Source organism: Citrus sinensis, chromosome 9 (genome assembly GCF_022201045.2).
Source record: "Citrus sinensis cultivar Valencia sweet orange chromosome 9, DVS_A1.0, whole genome shotgun sequence".
Lineage (NCBI taxonomy): Eukaryota > Viridiplantae > Streptophyta > Magnoliopsida > Sapindales > Rutaceae > Citrus > Citrus sinensis.
This window is the reverse complement of record NC_068564.1, coordinates 9788252-9801211: the sequence shown is the minus strand read 5'-3', so window position 1 is coordinate 9801211 and position 12960 is coordinate 9788252. Positions and strand designations below refer to the sequence as shown.

Sequence of the window (12960 nt, the reverse complement as noted above, 5' to 3'; positions counted from 1 at the left end):
TGTCTCTACTCTACTCGCATTTCATAAGGGAGAAAGACTTACAAATAAACTCCACACAATCATGCTTAATTGAGGGAGATTGAGTTCGTGGGACTCGAACCACTACCCTCATAGTCATGCTTAACTTTGAGGGTAGTGGTTCACAACTTGGCCTTTTGGTCAAGTGGCAACCTACACATTTTTTAAGTCAAGTGAGGGAAACTCTTGATTTCTCAACATGTTATCAGGCTACCTTATTGAGTAATAACAAAGTTATAAACTATTATATAATCTTATTTCGTAAAAATTAATGTGACATAATTCAATTGATTAGATTAATTATCTATTGGCTTACATGATTTATTTTTATTATTTTTGTATTTTTATTCAATCAATAAATTTATTGCACAACAATTTTTATAAAAAAAAAAATTTATATAAGAGTTTGCATCTCCATCATCATTCTATATTATTGGAGGCAGCGAGGATATATTTTTTACTCTTCTACATTTGATATCACATTCCCACTCTTAATGAAATTAAAGAAGTTCTGAAATTATTCAATAAAAGCAAGCTAATAGTTAGATCATGTAATGCATGTTTGGGTTATAATAGATTTTCAAGAAATTGATTAAATGACGGTTACACATACCCATCGTGATTACAAACATAGACAAATTTTGAGTTTGAATTCTTGACAGTACAATTGTTTAACTATTTCAGTCCATTATATTAGACCAAATAAAGAATCTAAGTTTTTTATTGCACATTTTTATTATTTTTTCCGAATGAAATTTATGTTTTTATATACTAAATAAATAAAAAATCAAATAAAATGTAGAAAAATATATTAAAAACAAGGGTTAAGTGCAGCTTCCAAACGCGTACTTAGCTGCTTTAAAACCATGGCATGTCTTGTCTTCCATCAACGGTTGAAACAGCTTATACTTTTCATTTCAACCGCCCTGTCAACGTCCCACAAATCTACAATACAATAAATCCGGTCATTGGATCCAACGGCTTTTAACAAATCAATCCATCATCCCTTAAAACTAGTCAAAGCACTATTAGTTGTGAACGGTCTAAATCCTTCAGTTTGGTCAAACACGAATCTCATATACTACAACTGACCTTACCTTACCAAAAACCACTCACTGTCTCCAAACTTTGTGCTGCTCAGTTCAAATACACCAAAAAAAAAAAAAAAAAAAAAAAAGAGGTTCTCCATCTCTGTGATTAAACAAAATCCGAAAAAAAAATTAAAAGGAAAAAATTAGCAGTACACGTTAACAAATGACGCTAACCCGGCTCACGTTAGCATCGCATGGTGCATCCTACACCGTCTGTCTCCACTATGATCCTTTTCTCCTCGTATCTTCTATTCTAGGTTTAGGGTCGTTCCTCTTTCTCTCTCTTTTATGCTTTTCGAAAACACAGCGTTAGGGTTAGGGTTAGGTTAGGGTTTGGGTTTTACTTTTCAGATGGATCAGAGGAGGCATCAATCCAAGGACTCGTTACCGTATTCGAATCTCTTCAATCTTGAGGTTTGTCGCATGGGTTCTTACTCTTTGTTAATGGGTTCTCTTCATTTTTTTATAAGACAATTTTTTTTTAATTTCGGGTTTTTAATTTTTTTGTGTCTTTTTTTGTTGGGTTTTATGATGAATTAATTATGTTCGATTTTGTTCAATTGATTTTTCTGTTTAATTTTTTATTGTGGATTGTTATATGGTTGTGTTATTTTTTTTTCCTTTTGTTTTTTGGGCTGTATTGTAGTCTTTGATGAACTTCAAACTTCCACAACAAGATGATGATTTTGATTATTATGCGAATAGTAGTCAGGATGAGAGCAGAGGTAGCCAAGGTACACATTGTTTTAAACCTTTTTCTATTCACTTAAAAATTAAGAGGACGCATATCAGTTTTATGCTTAAATTGAACATTTTTCTCCATATTGTACTCTTTTCAGCAACTTACTCGAAGTATGTATTATAAATGTTTTAGTAGTTTTAATGATGATAGAGAATTTGGGTTACCAAGCTGTGAACTTATGTGCTGATACATTGTGCTCATGAATGTTTGTTGATTACTAAATAGGTGGAGCAAAGCTGAATCACAGTAATGGTACCATGTCTGACTTGGTGAAGACGAAAAAGCGTTCTCACAACAGTGAAGAGGAAGATGAGGATGGATATTATGGGACACACATATCGGAGGAGAGGTATCGATCAATGCTTGGAGAACATATCCAGAAGTACAAGAGGAGGATCAAGGATTCTCCAGTGACTCCAATTCTGCCTCGAGTGGGGATTTCTGCTCCAAAGACTAATTTGGGCAGTTCAAAAACTAGGAAGTTGGGGAGTGAGCAGCGAGGAGGGTTATATGAAATGGAAACAACATCTGATTGGCTCAATGATATTAGTCCTAGAAGGCCTACAAACTATCATGAGACAGAATTTACACCCAAGTATGTTGCCAATGCATTTACTTATGCCTTTGTTTTTCATTTTGATGTGATTGACTAATGTGCATAAAAATACATTTTCATTATTTACGCTTTGCAGAGTAATGTACGAACCTGCTTATTTGGATATTGGGGAGGGTATCACATTCAGGATTCCACTGAGTTACGATAAGTTGGCACCATCTCTGAATTTGCCGAGCTTTTCAGATATTCAAGTGGAGGAGTTTTATCTGAAGGGTACTTTAGATTTAGGATCCTTAGCAGCAATGATGGCCAATGATAAAAGGTTTGGGCCAAGAAGTCGAGTCGGGATGGGAGAGCCCCGACCTCAATATGAATCACTTCAGGCAAGATTGAAGGCCTTGGTGGCCTCTAACTCACCCCAGAAGTTCAGCCTTAAGGTGTCTGATACTGGGAACTCTTCCATCCCAGAGGGGGCGGCGGGAAGCATACAACGGTCTATTTTGTCAGAAGGTGGTATATTGCAGGTTTACTATGTGAAAGTTTTGGAAAAAGGAGAGACATATGAGGTATTTGTTCCTTTTGTATTATAATCATTTGACAGCTATTGTTTGTCTTTTTGTTTGTGTACATGATGAACTTTGTTTTCTCTTTGTTTAAAACTAAATTTCATGTCCTTGTTTGCAGATAATTGAACGAGCTTTACCCAAGAAGGTGAAGGTAAAGAAAGACCCTTCGGTGATTGAGAAGGAGGAAATGGAGAAAATTGGCAAAGTTTGGGTCAACATCGTTAGAAAAGATATACCGAAATATCATAAGACTTTTTTCACTTTTCACAAGAAGCAACAAATTGATGCCAAGAGATTTGCAGAGACCTGTCAGAGAGAGGCACGAATAATGCCATGGAGCAGTTACAGATCTATTTTTATTATTAAATATAATTCTTCTGGTATCTTATCCTGATGTTATACTGGCAATTGACTTTTAATAGGTGAAAATGAAAGTAAGTAGGTCGCTCAAGTTGATGCGGGGTGCTGCAATTCGCACAAGGAAATTGGCTAGAGACATGCTATTGTTTTGGAAGCGAGTTGATAAGGAGATGGTATCCTTCTGTTTTGTTTGTGAATTTTATTATCCATTAAACCTAATGGGCTGTCTTGTAGATTAGTATTGTGTTTGTTAAGTACAATGGTTTCAAATTAATAGAAGTCACATGGGGCTTTGCGGATGTGTGCATGTTTTTGTTTAGTCTTTCTTTCTCTTGTTGCTTCTCCATATTTGTTGTGGTGTATATATATATATATATGCATATAAAGGACATGTCTGGTCATTGGTGTAGTTGCTAATGCATGCGTGATGGACCATAATCTTATTATAGTTGTATGTTAATAACCTGGGTTCATTTTTAGTAAGTATTCAGATCTTTAGCCTCCAAGAGTATTCAGCTGGTAATTTAGAAATGCATCCTCATGTCGCAAAATTATCAAGATCATGTTCTTTACCATGATTAGTTTCTTGAAAAGAGTTTGATTCTACATGTTAGAATCTGAATGGAAAGTAGGGATTAAAAGAATTAGACTAAACATACAACCATTGTTTAACTAGTGTATGTTGGTATGGTAATAGGTAAGCAGAGGATTCAGGAACTCCTTGTTTTATATTGTTGTGTGATAGTGAATCCCTTTCTGTGCAGGCAGAAGTGAGGAAAAGGGAAGAAAGAGAAGCTGCAGAAGCTTTGAAGCGTGAGCAGGAGCTTCGAGAGGCAAAGAGACAGCAGCAAAGGCTTAATTTTCTCATACAACAAACAGAACTTTACAGTCATTTTATGCAAAACAAGTCAAGTTCACAGCCGTCTGAAGTTTTGCCCGTGGGCAATGACAAACCAAATGACCAAGAATTGCTGTTGAGCTCTTCAGAATTTGAACCTGGTGAGGAAGAGGATCCTGAGGAGGCTGAATTGAAAAAGGAGGCCTTGAAGGCTGCTCAAAATGCTGTCTCTAAGCAGAAAATGTTAACCAATACTTTTGATACTGAATGTTCAAAGTTACGTGAAGCTGCTGACACTGAGGCTGCTATGCTGGATGTCTCAGTTGCAGGATCTGGCAACATAGATCTACATAACCCGTAAAATTTTTTTATTTTATTCCTCTTTATCCCATTTACGGCTGACTAGTTGTATACAAACTTTATTTCTTAGGATGGTTAATGAACTTATTTGCCAACTTATGCAGCTCGACCATGCCTGTCACATCAACAGTTCAAACACCAGAATTGTTTAAAGGTTCCCTCAAAGAATACCAGTTAAAGGGCCTCCAGTGGCTAGTTAATTGCTATGAACAGGTTATACAGTCCTGGACGGTTTTATTTATTTACTTTTTCTTTTCTTTTCTTTGTTGAGCATGGGTTGTACATAATTGCTAATAGTGAAGGTCACTTGTTGTCTTTCAGGGTTTAAATGGTATACTTGCTGATGAAATGGGTCTAGGAAAGACCATTCAAGCCATGGCTTTCTTGGCTCATTTGGCTGAGGTATAATTCTAATTGGTGTCCAAGATCAATGTGTTCTATAGCTATATATTTTTCCCCTAGTAACTTGCTTTTTCGTCTTACACAGGAGAAAAATATATGGGGTCCTTTTCTGGTTGTTGCGCCTGCATCTGTGTTGAATAATTGGGCCGATGAAATCAGTCGTTTCTGCCCTGACTTGAAGACTCTTCCATATTGGGGTGGGCTTCAAGAAAGAATGGTACTTAGGAAAAATATCAACCCAAAGCGTCTTTATAGAAGGTAGCATACTATCAGTGACAGTTCTTTACTTTACTGAAAGATAATGACATTAATGTCCTCTTTGGAAAGTGCAATACTATTATGCTTCTGACATGACCACCTTGTAGTGGGAGTGATATTGCTTGAAATACAGCTCTTGTATTTGTTGGAATGAGGAATGTAAGACCGTACCATTTACATAGCAACTTTATTAAACCTAAGCAAGTGTTACTGCTACCTTAAACATTCAGTGGAATTTTCTTTATTTTGGGGAATTGTAGAAGGCTTTGAAAGGGAATCATCTTTTTACCAGTAAATTGTAAAATCATTTTATACTGGTACCGTAAGAAAATTTGTGTTAGTCCCATTCCAAAATCAAACTTAATTTTGCAGATGCTCTGGTAATTGATTAACTTCCTCAACTTAGATCCCGGAATGGTTTCAATACTTATTAAGTCAGCTTGTTAAGAAGATTGTTGTTTCTGTTTTGTCTTCCTCTATATAATTTTTTTGCCAGAGCATTTAATTATAGCCATGATTCATATGCAATTATCAATGTTCTTTTTCCATTTCTTACAGGGATGCTGGGTTTCATATTCTCATTACCAGCTATCAGCTACTTGTGGCAGATGAGAAGTACTTTCGTCGTGTCAAATGGCAATATATGGTTTTAGATGAAGCTCAGGCCATCAAAAGTTCTAACAGGTACTCCTTTTCTCTTTAGGCTTATTTAGTGGCTAGAGTTATGAGATTTTTGCGCAAGATGATTTTCATTTCTTTTGTTGAGTGAGCTGGTACACAAAATTGAATTTTATTTACTGAACATGTTCTAGAAAGTTGGTTTAATGAAACATTGCTATAAATTAAAAATAAATAAATAAATAAATAATGGAAAGTTGGTTGCTTCTTGGGGAGTCCCAGCTTGTAAATGTTTATTTAGATGTTTTGCTACTTTACCTGGTTGGTCACTTTTGCAGCATCTTTCTGCTTTTATTTTTTTCTCATTTTTATTTTATTCAATTACTAATTTATTATTATATTTTTTGATCTTCCACTTTCATCAAGCTTTCACTGTGTCAGAAGTGATTGTTAGTAGATTCTTCACACACACACACACACACACACTCTTTTTCAATAAACACTATGCATACAATGTTCATATGTAGTATCTGTTGGATGCTTTGTAATTGATAATTTTTTCTGTATCCTGTGTTGCATATATTTTAGTTCTTTCCATTTCTTTTATTCTCATTTACACCTGGTTGAATTTTGATTGGACAGTATAAGGTGGAAGACTCTGCTTAGTTTTAATTGTCGGAACCGCTTGCTTCTGACCGGTACACCTATCCAGAACAACATGGCAGAGTTGTGGGCCCTTTTGCATTTCATCATGCCAACATTATTTGACAGCCATGAACAATTTAATGAGTGGTTCTCTAAAGGGTACATATTTCTCATTCATGTCTGATCACTTTGAACAAATTTGACAGGAAAACTAACATTTTTGTTATTCATGATCTTTCATCAGTATTGAGAGCCATGCGGAGCATGGGGGTACTTTAAATGAACACCAGCTTAACAGATTGGTGAGTACACATTCATGGTAGTTTCTTCGCAACCTTGAGTACTTAACTTTTGGTTCAGCTTTTATTTTGTTATGCATGTTATATGATGCTTTAAAGAAATTTTGTTACTGCATTGAGTGTATGTTTGGTAAATATAATGGGTATTGTAAAAGAAGAAAGAAAAGAAAAATCAGTTAAGGAAAGATGACGTGATACGTGGTCTGTTTCTGATCAGTTTGTCTTCTATGCCAACATATCAATGTGCCATATGGTGAATTTTGTTGCTTTGAAGAGTTGGTAGAAACCTTCTATGCTGGGGAGGTTTCAGATAACTTTATGAATCTCATGGTAGGTTTTTGCAGCGTTTTAGGGAAAGTTTAAGATGGTATTCAATATCTCAATGTAGATTTCGGATGTATTTTTACCTTAAGTGAGGTCAATGAAATTCCCCAACTTATTTATTATTTATCATTTTGGTCTCTGCTACACTAAATTATCTGATAGCATCTTCAACCTTCAAGTATGTTGGTTGCGTCATCTGGTTCTTTCTAGCAAATCTATGCTTATTAAGAAAGCCACCTTCTCCTCTTCAATATAATAATATAGTCTCTTTAGCTGGTAAAGGTGTCCTGCTCTTCCTGTCCCCATCTTTAGGATTTGACGATGGTGTTTTGGACATGAATTTGTGGTCACTGATCTTTTCCCTGTCTTTGACAGCATGCAATTTTGAAACCCTTTATGCTGAGACGAGTTAAGAAAGATGTTATTTCTGAGCTGACTACAAAAACTGAGGTTATGGTACACTGCAAGTTAAGTTCCCGACAGCAGGCATTTTATCAAGCTATTAAGAACAAGATATCTTTGGCTGGGTTGTTTGACAACAGTCGTGGCCACCTTAATGAGAAAAAAATCCTGAATTTAATGAATATTGTCATTCAGCTGAGAAAGGTAACTTGTCAATTCTGTTGGGCTTTTATTGTTCTATGCTTCATTAACTCAAATAATTGGTTTCATCACTACTAACTTATTCATATAACGTTTTTAATCAAATCTGTGATTTGAATGGGTTCAATGCTTGTTGCACTTATTGACGTCTGTTTGTAATGGCAGGTATGTAACCATCCAGAGTTGTTCGAAAGAAATGAGGGAAGCTCGTATCTCTATTTCGGAGAAATTCCAAATTCTCTTCTACCTCCACCATTCGGGGAGTTAGAGGATATATCTTTTTCCGGGGTTCGGAATCCTATAGAATACAAGGTACTTCTGGTTCCACCTGCTGTCTGTCTGGAATTGCTCTTGTTTTATGCATGCTTTACTAGCTGATGCATGGGCTGTATCTGATTTTTTCCCCTCTGTTTTGTGTAATTGTCTCTGTGTTTGTGTGTGTGGGGGGTTGGTTGGTGGAGAGGAAGAGATGCTCATGTTTAGGATTAGATTTTGAGTTGTGGTTTATTCCTAGTTCCATTAATTGGGCAACTGCTTTTTCTTTTTGGTCATCGGTATTGATTGTGTTTAAGGTGGTTGTCCTTTTTAGTCAAGAGAATTGGGAGGTTGTTAGATAATTTTTCTGCTTCTTAGGTGCTTTTTCTTTGCTTGATTAATGGCAAATCCCTCATGGGGCTGCCACTAGTGGGTTGTGCTTTTGGGGAATGGGCTGGGGGATTGATGATTCTTTCCCCAGATGGGCATTCCCAAACCCTACCCCACCAAATCTACTCAGGCATGGGATATAAATAATGGGGCAGGGAATGGGAAAGGCTTCCTTTCTCCCACCCTGCCCCATTGCCATCCCTTATGCTCCACCTATTTATGCAAATCTTCGGAAGTTTTATCTTTAAAGAGACATTATCTTATTCCTTATCAAATATTGATGATAGTAAATATTTGCGAAACTCCTGTTGGTTGTTTATTCCAAAGATTTATTTATTTTTTCCTCCAGATTCCAAAAATAGTCCATCAAGAGATTCTTCAAAGTTCCGAGATACTCTGTTCAGCTGTGGGGCATGGAATCTCCAGAGAATTGTTTCAGAAACGATTCAATATATTCAGTGCAGAAAATGTTTATCAATCTATATTTTCACTTGCAAGTGGCTCAGATGCATCACCTGTCAAAAGTGAGACATTTGGTTTTACTCATTTGATGGATTTGTCCCCAGCAGAGGTTGCATTTCTGGCAAAAGGTTCTTTTATGGAGAGATTATTATTCGCTATGTTGAGATGGGACCGCCAATTTTTGGATGGTATCTTAGATGTTTTCATGGAAGCCATGGATGGCGAACTGAATGAAAATTATCCGGATAGGGGAAAAGTAAGAGCTGTCACACGATTGCTATTGATTCCATCAAGATCGGAGACTAATTTGCTTAGAAGGAAATTCACAATTGGTCCTGGGTATGATCCATGTGAAGATTTAGTTGTATCTCATCAGGAGAGGCTTCTATCAAACATTAAACTTCTTAATGCAACTTACACATTCATCCCACAAGCTCAAGCTCCCCCAGTATGTTTTCGTAGATGTCATCTACTCATATTTTGTTATCTTGGCAGTTTAATGTTTAGTAATTTTATTTACCATTATAATCTTTTCCATGATAGATAAATGTCCAATGCTCGGATAGAAATTTTACTTACAGAATGACGGAAGAACAACATGATCCCTGGTTGAAGAGGTTGTTGATTGGTTTTGCTCGCACCTCTGAAAATATTGGTCCCAGAAAGCCAGGTGGTCCTCATCAATTAATTCAAGAAATTGATTCTGAGTTGCCCGTTGCAAAACCAGCTCTTCAATTAACGTATCAGATATTTGGATCTTGTCCACCCATGCAAAGCTTTGACCCTGCAAAGTTGCTCACTGTAAGAATGTTTCTTCTATCATCTATATATATATATATATATATATATAATAAGAGATCATGCGAAAGTTACTCTCTCTCTACATATATATATATATGTATTTTTTTTTTCCATTTCTTTTCTTGCTCTTCCTCCACATCTGCAAGACGCTTATCTTGCTATGTGACATTACATTTGGTGTTTACATACTTCTATGTAGGACTCTGGGAAGCTTCAAACTCTTGATATATTATTGAAACGCTTGCGAGCGGAAAATCATCGTGTTCTCTTGTTTGCTCAAATGACAAAAATGCTCAACATTCTTGAGGTATTTATAATTTTAACACAATGAACTTAATGGATTTTTCAATTTTCAATCTTTTCATTTTCTAATTCATGCACATACACAAATTAAATTATCTCTTCAAGGTTAGTGCGAGTTGGATTGGATCTCCTGACCTTTTGCTCTGCTGTTGAAATCAAAGTAACTAAGCTTAATGCCTTGGGGACATTTTAAATCTGTCATTAACCTAAATGCTAAATTACCTGATTAGCTTCTTGGGAATGGTGGGTTAAGAAATTTCTATGACCCTGCCAAATTAATCCAGTGATTGAACTGTCATTTGAGTTTGCTTCATTCTCTGATGTGGTCAATTAGAGTATTCTTATGTTTGGAGCTCCTATTGAGAAAGCATGTTGTAGTGCTAACTCTCTTGTTTACATTTCTAGGATTATATGAACTATAGGAAATACAGGTATCTCAGACTTGATGGATCCTCCACTATCATGGACCGGCGAGACATGGTCCGAGATTTCCAGCATAGGTAAGGATTTCATTTATATGCAATAGTTATTTTGAGGAGCTTCAATTAAACAATTTTGCTTCATTCTTTTTCTTTTTAATAGAAAGTGATGTGATGATTTCTTGAGAGTTAATAACAATCCTTCTTTCCCCTTAATAACAATCCTTATTTTCCCCGGTTGCAGGAGTGATATTTTTGTTTTCTTGCTGAGTACGAGAGCTGGTGGACTGGGGATTAACTTGACAGCTGCGGACACTGTCATTTTTTATGAAAGTGATTGGAATCCAACATTGGATTTACAGGCAATGGACAGAGCTCACCGGTTGGGTCAGACAAAGGATGTTAGTTCCTGGCTGAAACTGTCATTTATTTATTTTTTCCATGATTGGTAATGGCATGCAAATTGATTGATGAATGTCGAAAGACAGCCAATTATGTTCTTGCTTATGAGGAGAATCTTTGCATATAAGGCATCTTCCGTGTGTGTGGGTTTGTGGGCATGCTTAGTTTGGTCTTTTATTTGTGTAATAGGCAATAAAGACAAAGTCACTTTTTTTTTTTTCAATCTTTTTGGTCCACCTTCAAATAATGGCCCATGGGTTACACAAAAATATGTAGTCCTCTCCTGTTCTGAAAGCCTTTCAATCCCCGTTATCGTGTGATTCAATTTTAGGTCTTGGCTTATTAGTCATTAGCGGATCATTTTTTAAAAAAATTGGATTTTGGGTTAAATATTTTCAAGCGGATATGTTTTGGTGTAGGTTACTGTCTACCGCCTTATTTGTAAAGAGACAGTTGAAGAGAAGATTCTTCAAAGAGCTAGCCAGAAGAATACTGTGCAGCAGCTTGTCATGACAGGTGGCCATGTCCAGGGAGATATCTTGGCTCCTGAGGATGTTGTGTCCTTGCTTCTGGATGATGCCCAATTGGAGCAGAAATTAAGAGAACTTCCTGTACAGGTCAGCTTTTCGATCTTTAATTATCTGTCTGCAATTTGTTGAACTTAGCTGGTTTTTCCTCTGTTGGGATAACCCTTTCCTGTTCTCTCTCTCTACCTTCTTCTGTCAAAGGAAAGGAGGACAAATGGGAAATATAAAGGGTGGAAAAAAGAAACAAAAAGAAATGTTAAATTGTGATTAAATCTTATTGATACATTTCCTCCTTCCAGGTTAAGGATAAACCAAAGAGAAAACAGCCAACAAAGGCCATACGATTAGATGCTGAAGGTGATGCGTCTTTGGAAGATTTGACAAATGTTGAAGCTCAGGTTCCTGGACAGGAGCCATCTCCAGATCTAGAAAAAGCATCATCCAGTAACAAAAAGGTACGGAGGTTTTCAATTTTCAAACTTGTACCATGATAAAGACAGTTTTGATCTAGACAGAAAATGGTTTATGGAATGCACTTCTAAGCTCTTAGTTGTCTATCGCCAGCAAATGCTTGTTGAATTTCAATGTCAACTCTTAGATTGGAATACTGCTAATATTAATTAAAGCCGCCAGAATTTATATAGCTTCCAGCTCAATCAGCATTATAGCCAGAGACAAATGAGAAATTTATTAGAGGTGTAATAATCTAGTGAAAATATTTAAATCAGAAAATTCTTCAGTATCCTGAGTAATTTATCGTGTGATTGAATTTAGTGAATAGGGATAAGGCTTGCTGCTTATTTTGTTTTTCGTCTATCCTAAATAAAAAATTTGTCTGTCCAGAGGAAAGCTGCTTCTGGCAAGCAAACTACTCCAAAGGCACGGAGTACTCAAAAGACAAACGAACCTGCATCAACAGTAATGGACTATGAATTGGATGATCCTCTTCAAGCGGCTGATCCACAATCGCAGAGACCTAAGAGGGTAAAGAGGCCAAAGAAGAGCATAAATGAAAATCTAGAACCTGCATTTACTGCCACACCCTCCACAATGTCAGAGCAGACCCAGTATCAACCTATGAACGAGTTTGGTTTGGGTGGTTGAACATGGGAGCAGCAGAGTAGAAACACACTAACCTGATATTACTCGGAGATTTTTTTTTGGGGGGGGTGTCCTGATTGATGAAAGCTACAGGGACTTATTGGATTTGCATTGCAAGGTCACCTTATTGAGCGACAAAAGCAGAAGAGCTAATTTTTTACAGCTGGAGCATAATTGAGGGAGTAAGTAAAGCAGAGTGTATATATTAATATGTAAATATATCATTTATCTTTAAAATATTGCTTCTAGATTATTCCAGGATCACATACGATGATTGAGGTATGCATACATAGGCAGTATTGTTACTCCCTCGTTTTGATGTATGAGATTGTATATAGATCTGTAAGATCTTGTAATGCTGCCCCCACCCACAGACTAGAAGTTGCTGTGGGGTTGAGGAATCTTGCTGAGGAAATATAGTGAGCAGATCAGTTTATAGCATTCTATTCTCTCTCCTGAGTTTGTCCTGGAGTGTTGACTGGCTGACTTTTTAATCTCCACTCAGAATTGTGGATCAAAGATTAATAAAAAATGGAGATCACATTGTATTTTGCATTTAGGGCTTTTGGCTGGGAGATAATTCAGTTTTGAACAGTTTATTAATGTCTCAAATTCTACGT

At 36.4% G+C, this 12960-nt stretch overlaps 1 protein-coding gene across 2 annotated transcripts; it reads left to right on the top strand.

The window, feature by feature from the left end:
• Window positions 1-1186: 1186 nt before the first annotated feature.
• LOC102628786 (chromatin-remodeling ATPase INO80) lies at window positions 1187-12784 on the top strand. 2 transcript variants are annotated; one of them, XM_025102608.2, is made up of 23 exons: window positions 1187-1523; window positions 1756-1843; window positions 2077-2446; window positions 2544-2973; window positions 3092-3292; window positions 3396-3506; window positions 4098-4528; window positions 4636-4744; window positions 4853-4933; window positions 5019-5191; window positions 5750-5875; window positions 6452-6613; window positions 6699-6756; window positions 7453-7683; window positions 7846-7992; window positions 8675-9235; window positions 9331-9588; window positions 9788-9895; window positions 10297-10391; window positions 10555-10711; window positions 11132-11329; window positions 11539-11694; window positions 12083-12784. In XM_025102608.2, exons 1-23 carry the CDS (start codon window positions 1461-1463, stop codon window positions 12341-12343), a joined length of 4575 nt encoding a protein of 1524 aa, XP_024958376.2. In that variant the 5' UTR covers window positions 1187-1460; the 3' UTR covers window positions 12344-12784. The 2 variants fall into 2 exon arrangements, with proteins under 2 accessions (XP_024958376.2, XP_024958377.2); XM_025102609.2 differs by lacking the exon at window positions 1756-1843.
• The last annotated feature ends 176 nt before the right edge of the window (window positions 12785-12960 follow it).

Bases quoted from the DNA above. Each gene is read 5' to 3' on its own strand.
- LOC102628786 (XM_025102608.2), top strand. From the start codon at position 1,461: ATGGATCAGAGGAGGCATCAATCCAAGGACTCGTTACCGTATTCGAAT. The intron at 1,844-2,076 runs GTACACATTGTT...ATTACTAAATAG, and splicing joins TGAGAGCAGAGGTAGCCAAG to GTGGAGCAAAGCTGAATCAC. The intron at 9,896-10,296 runs GTATTTATAATT...TTACATTTCTAG, and splicing joins AAATGCTCAACATTCTTGAG to GATTATATGAACTATAGGAA.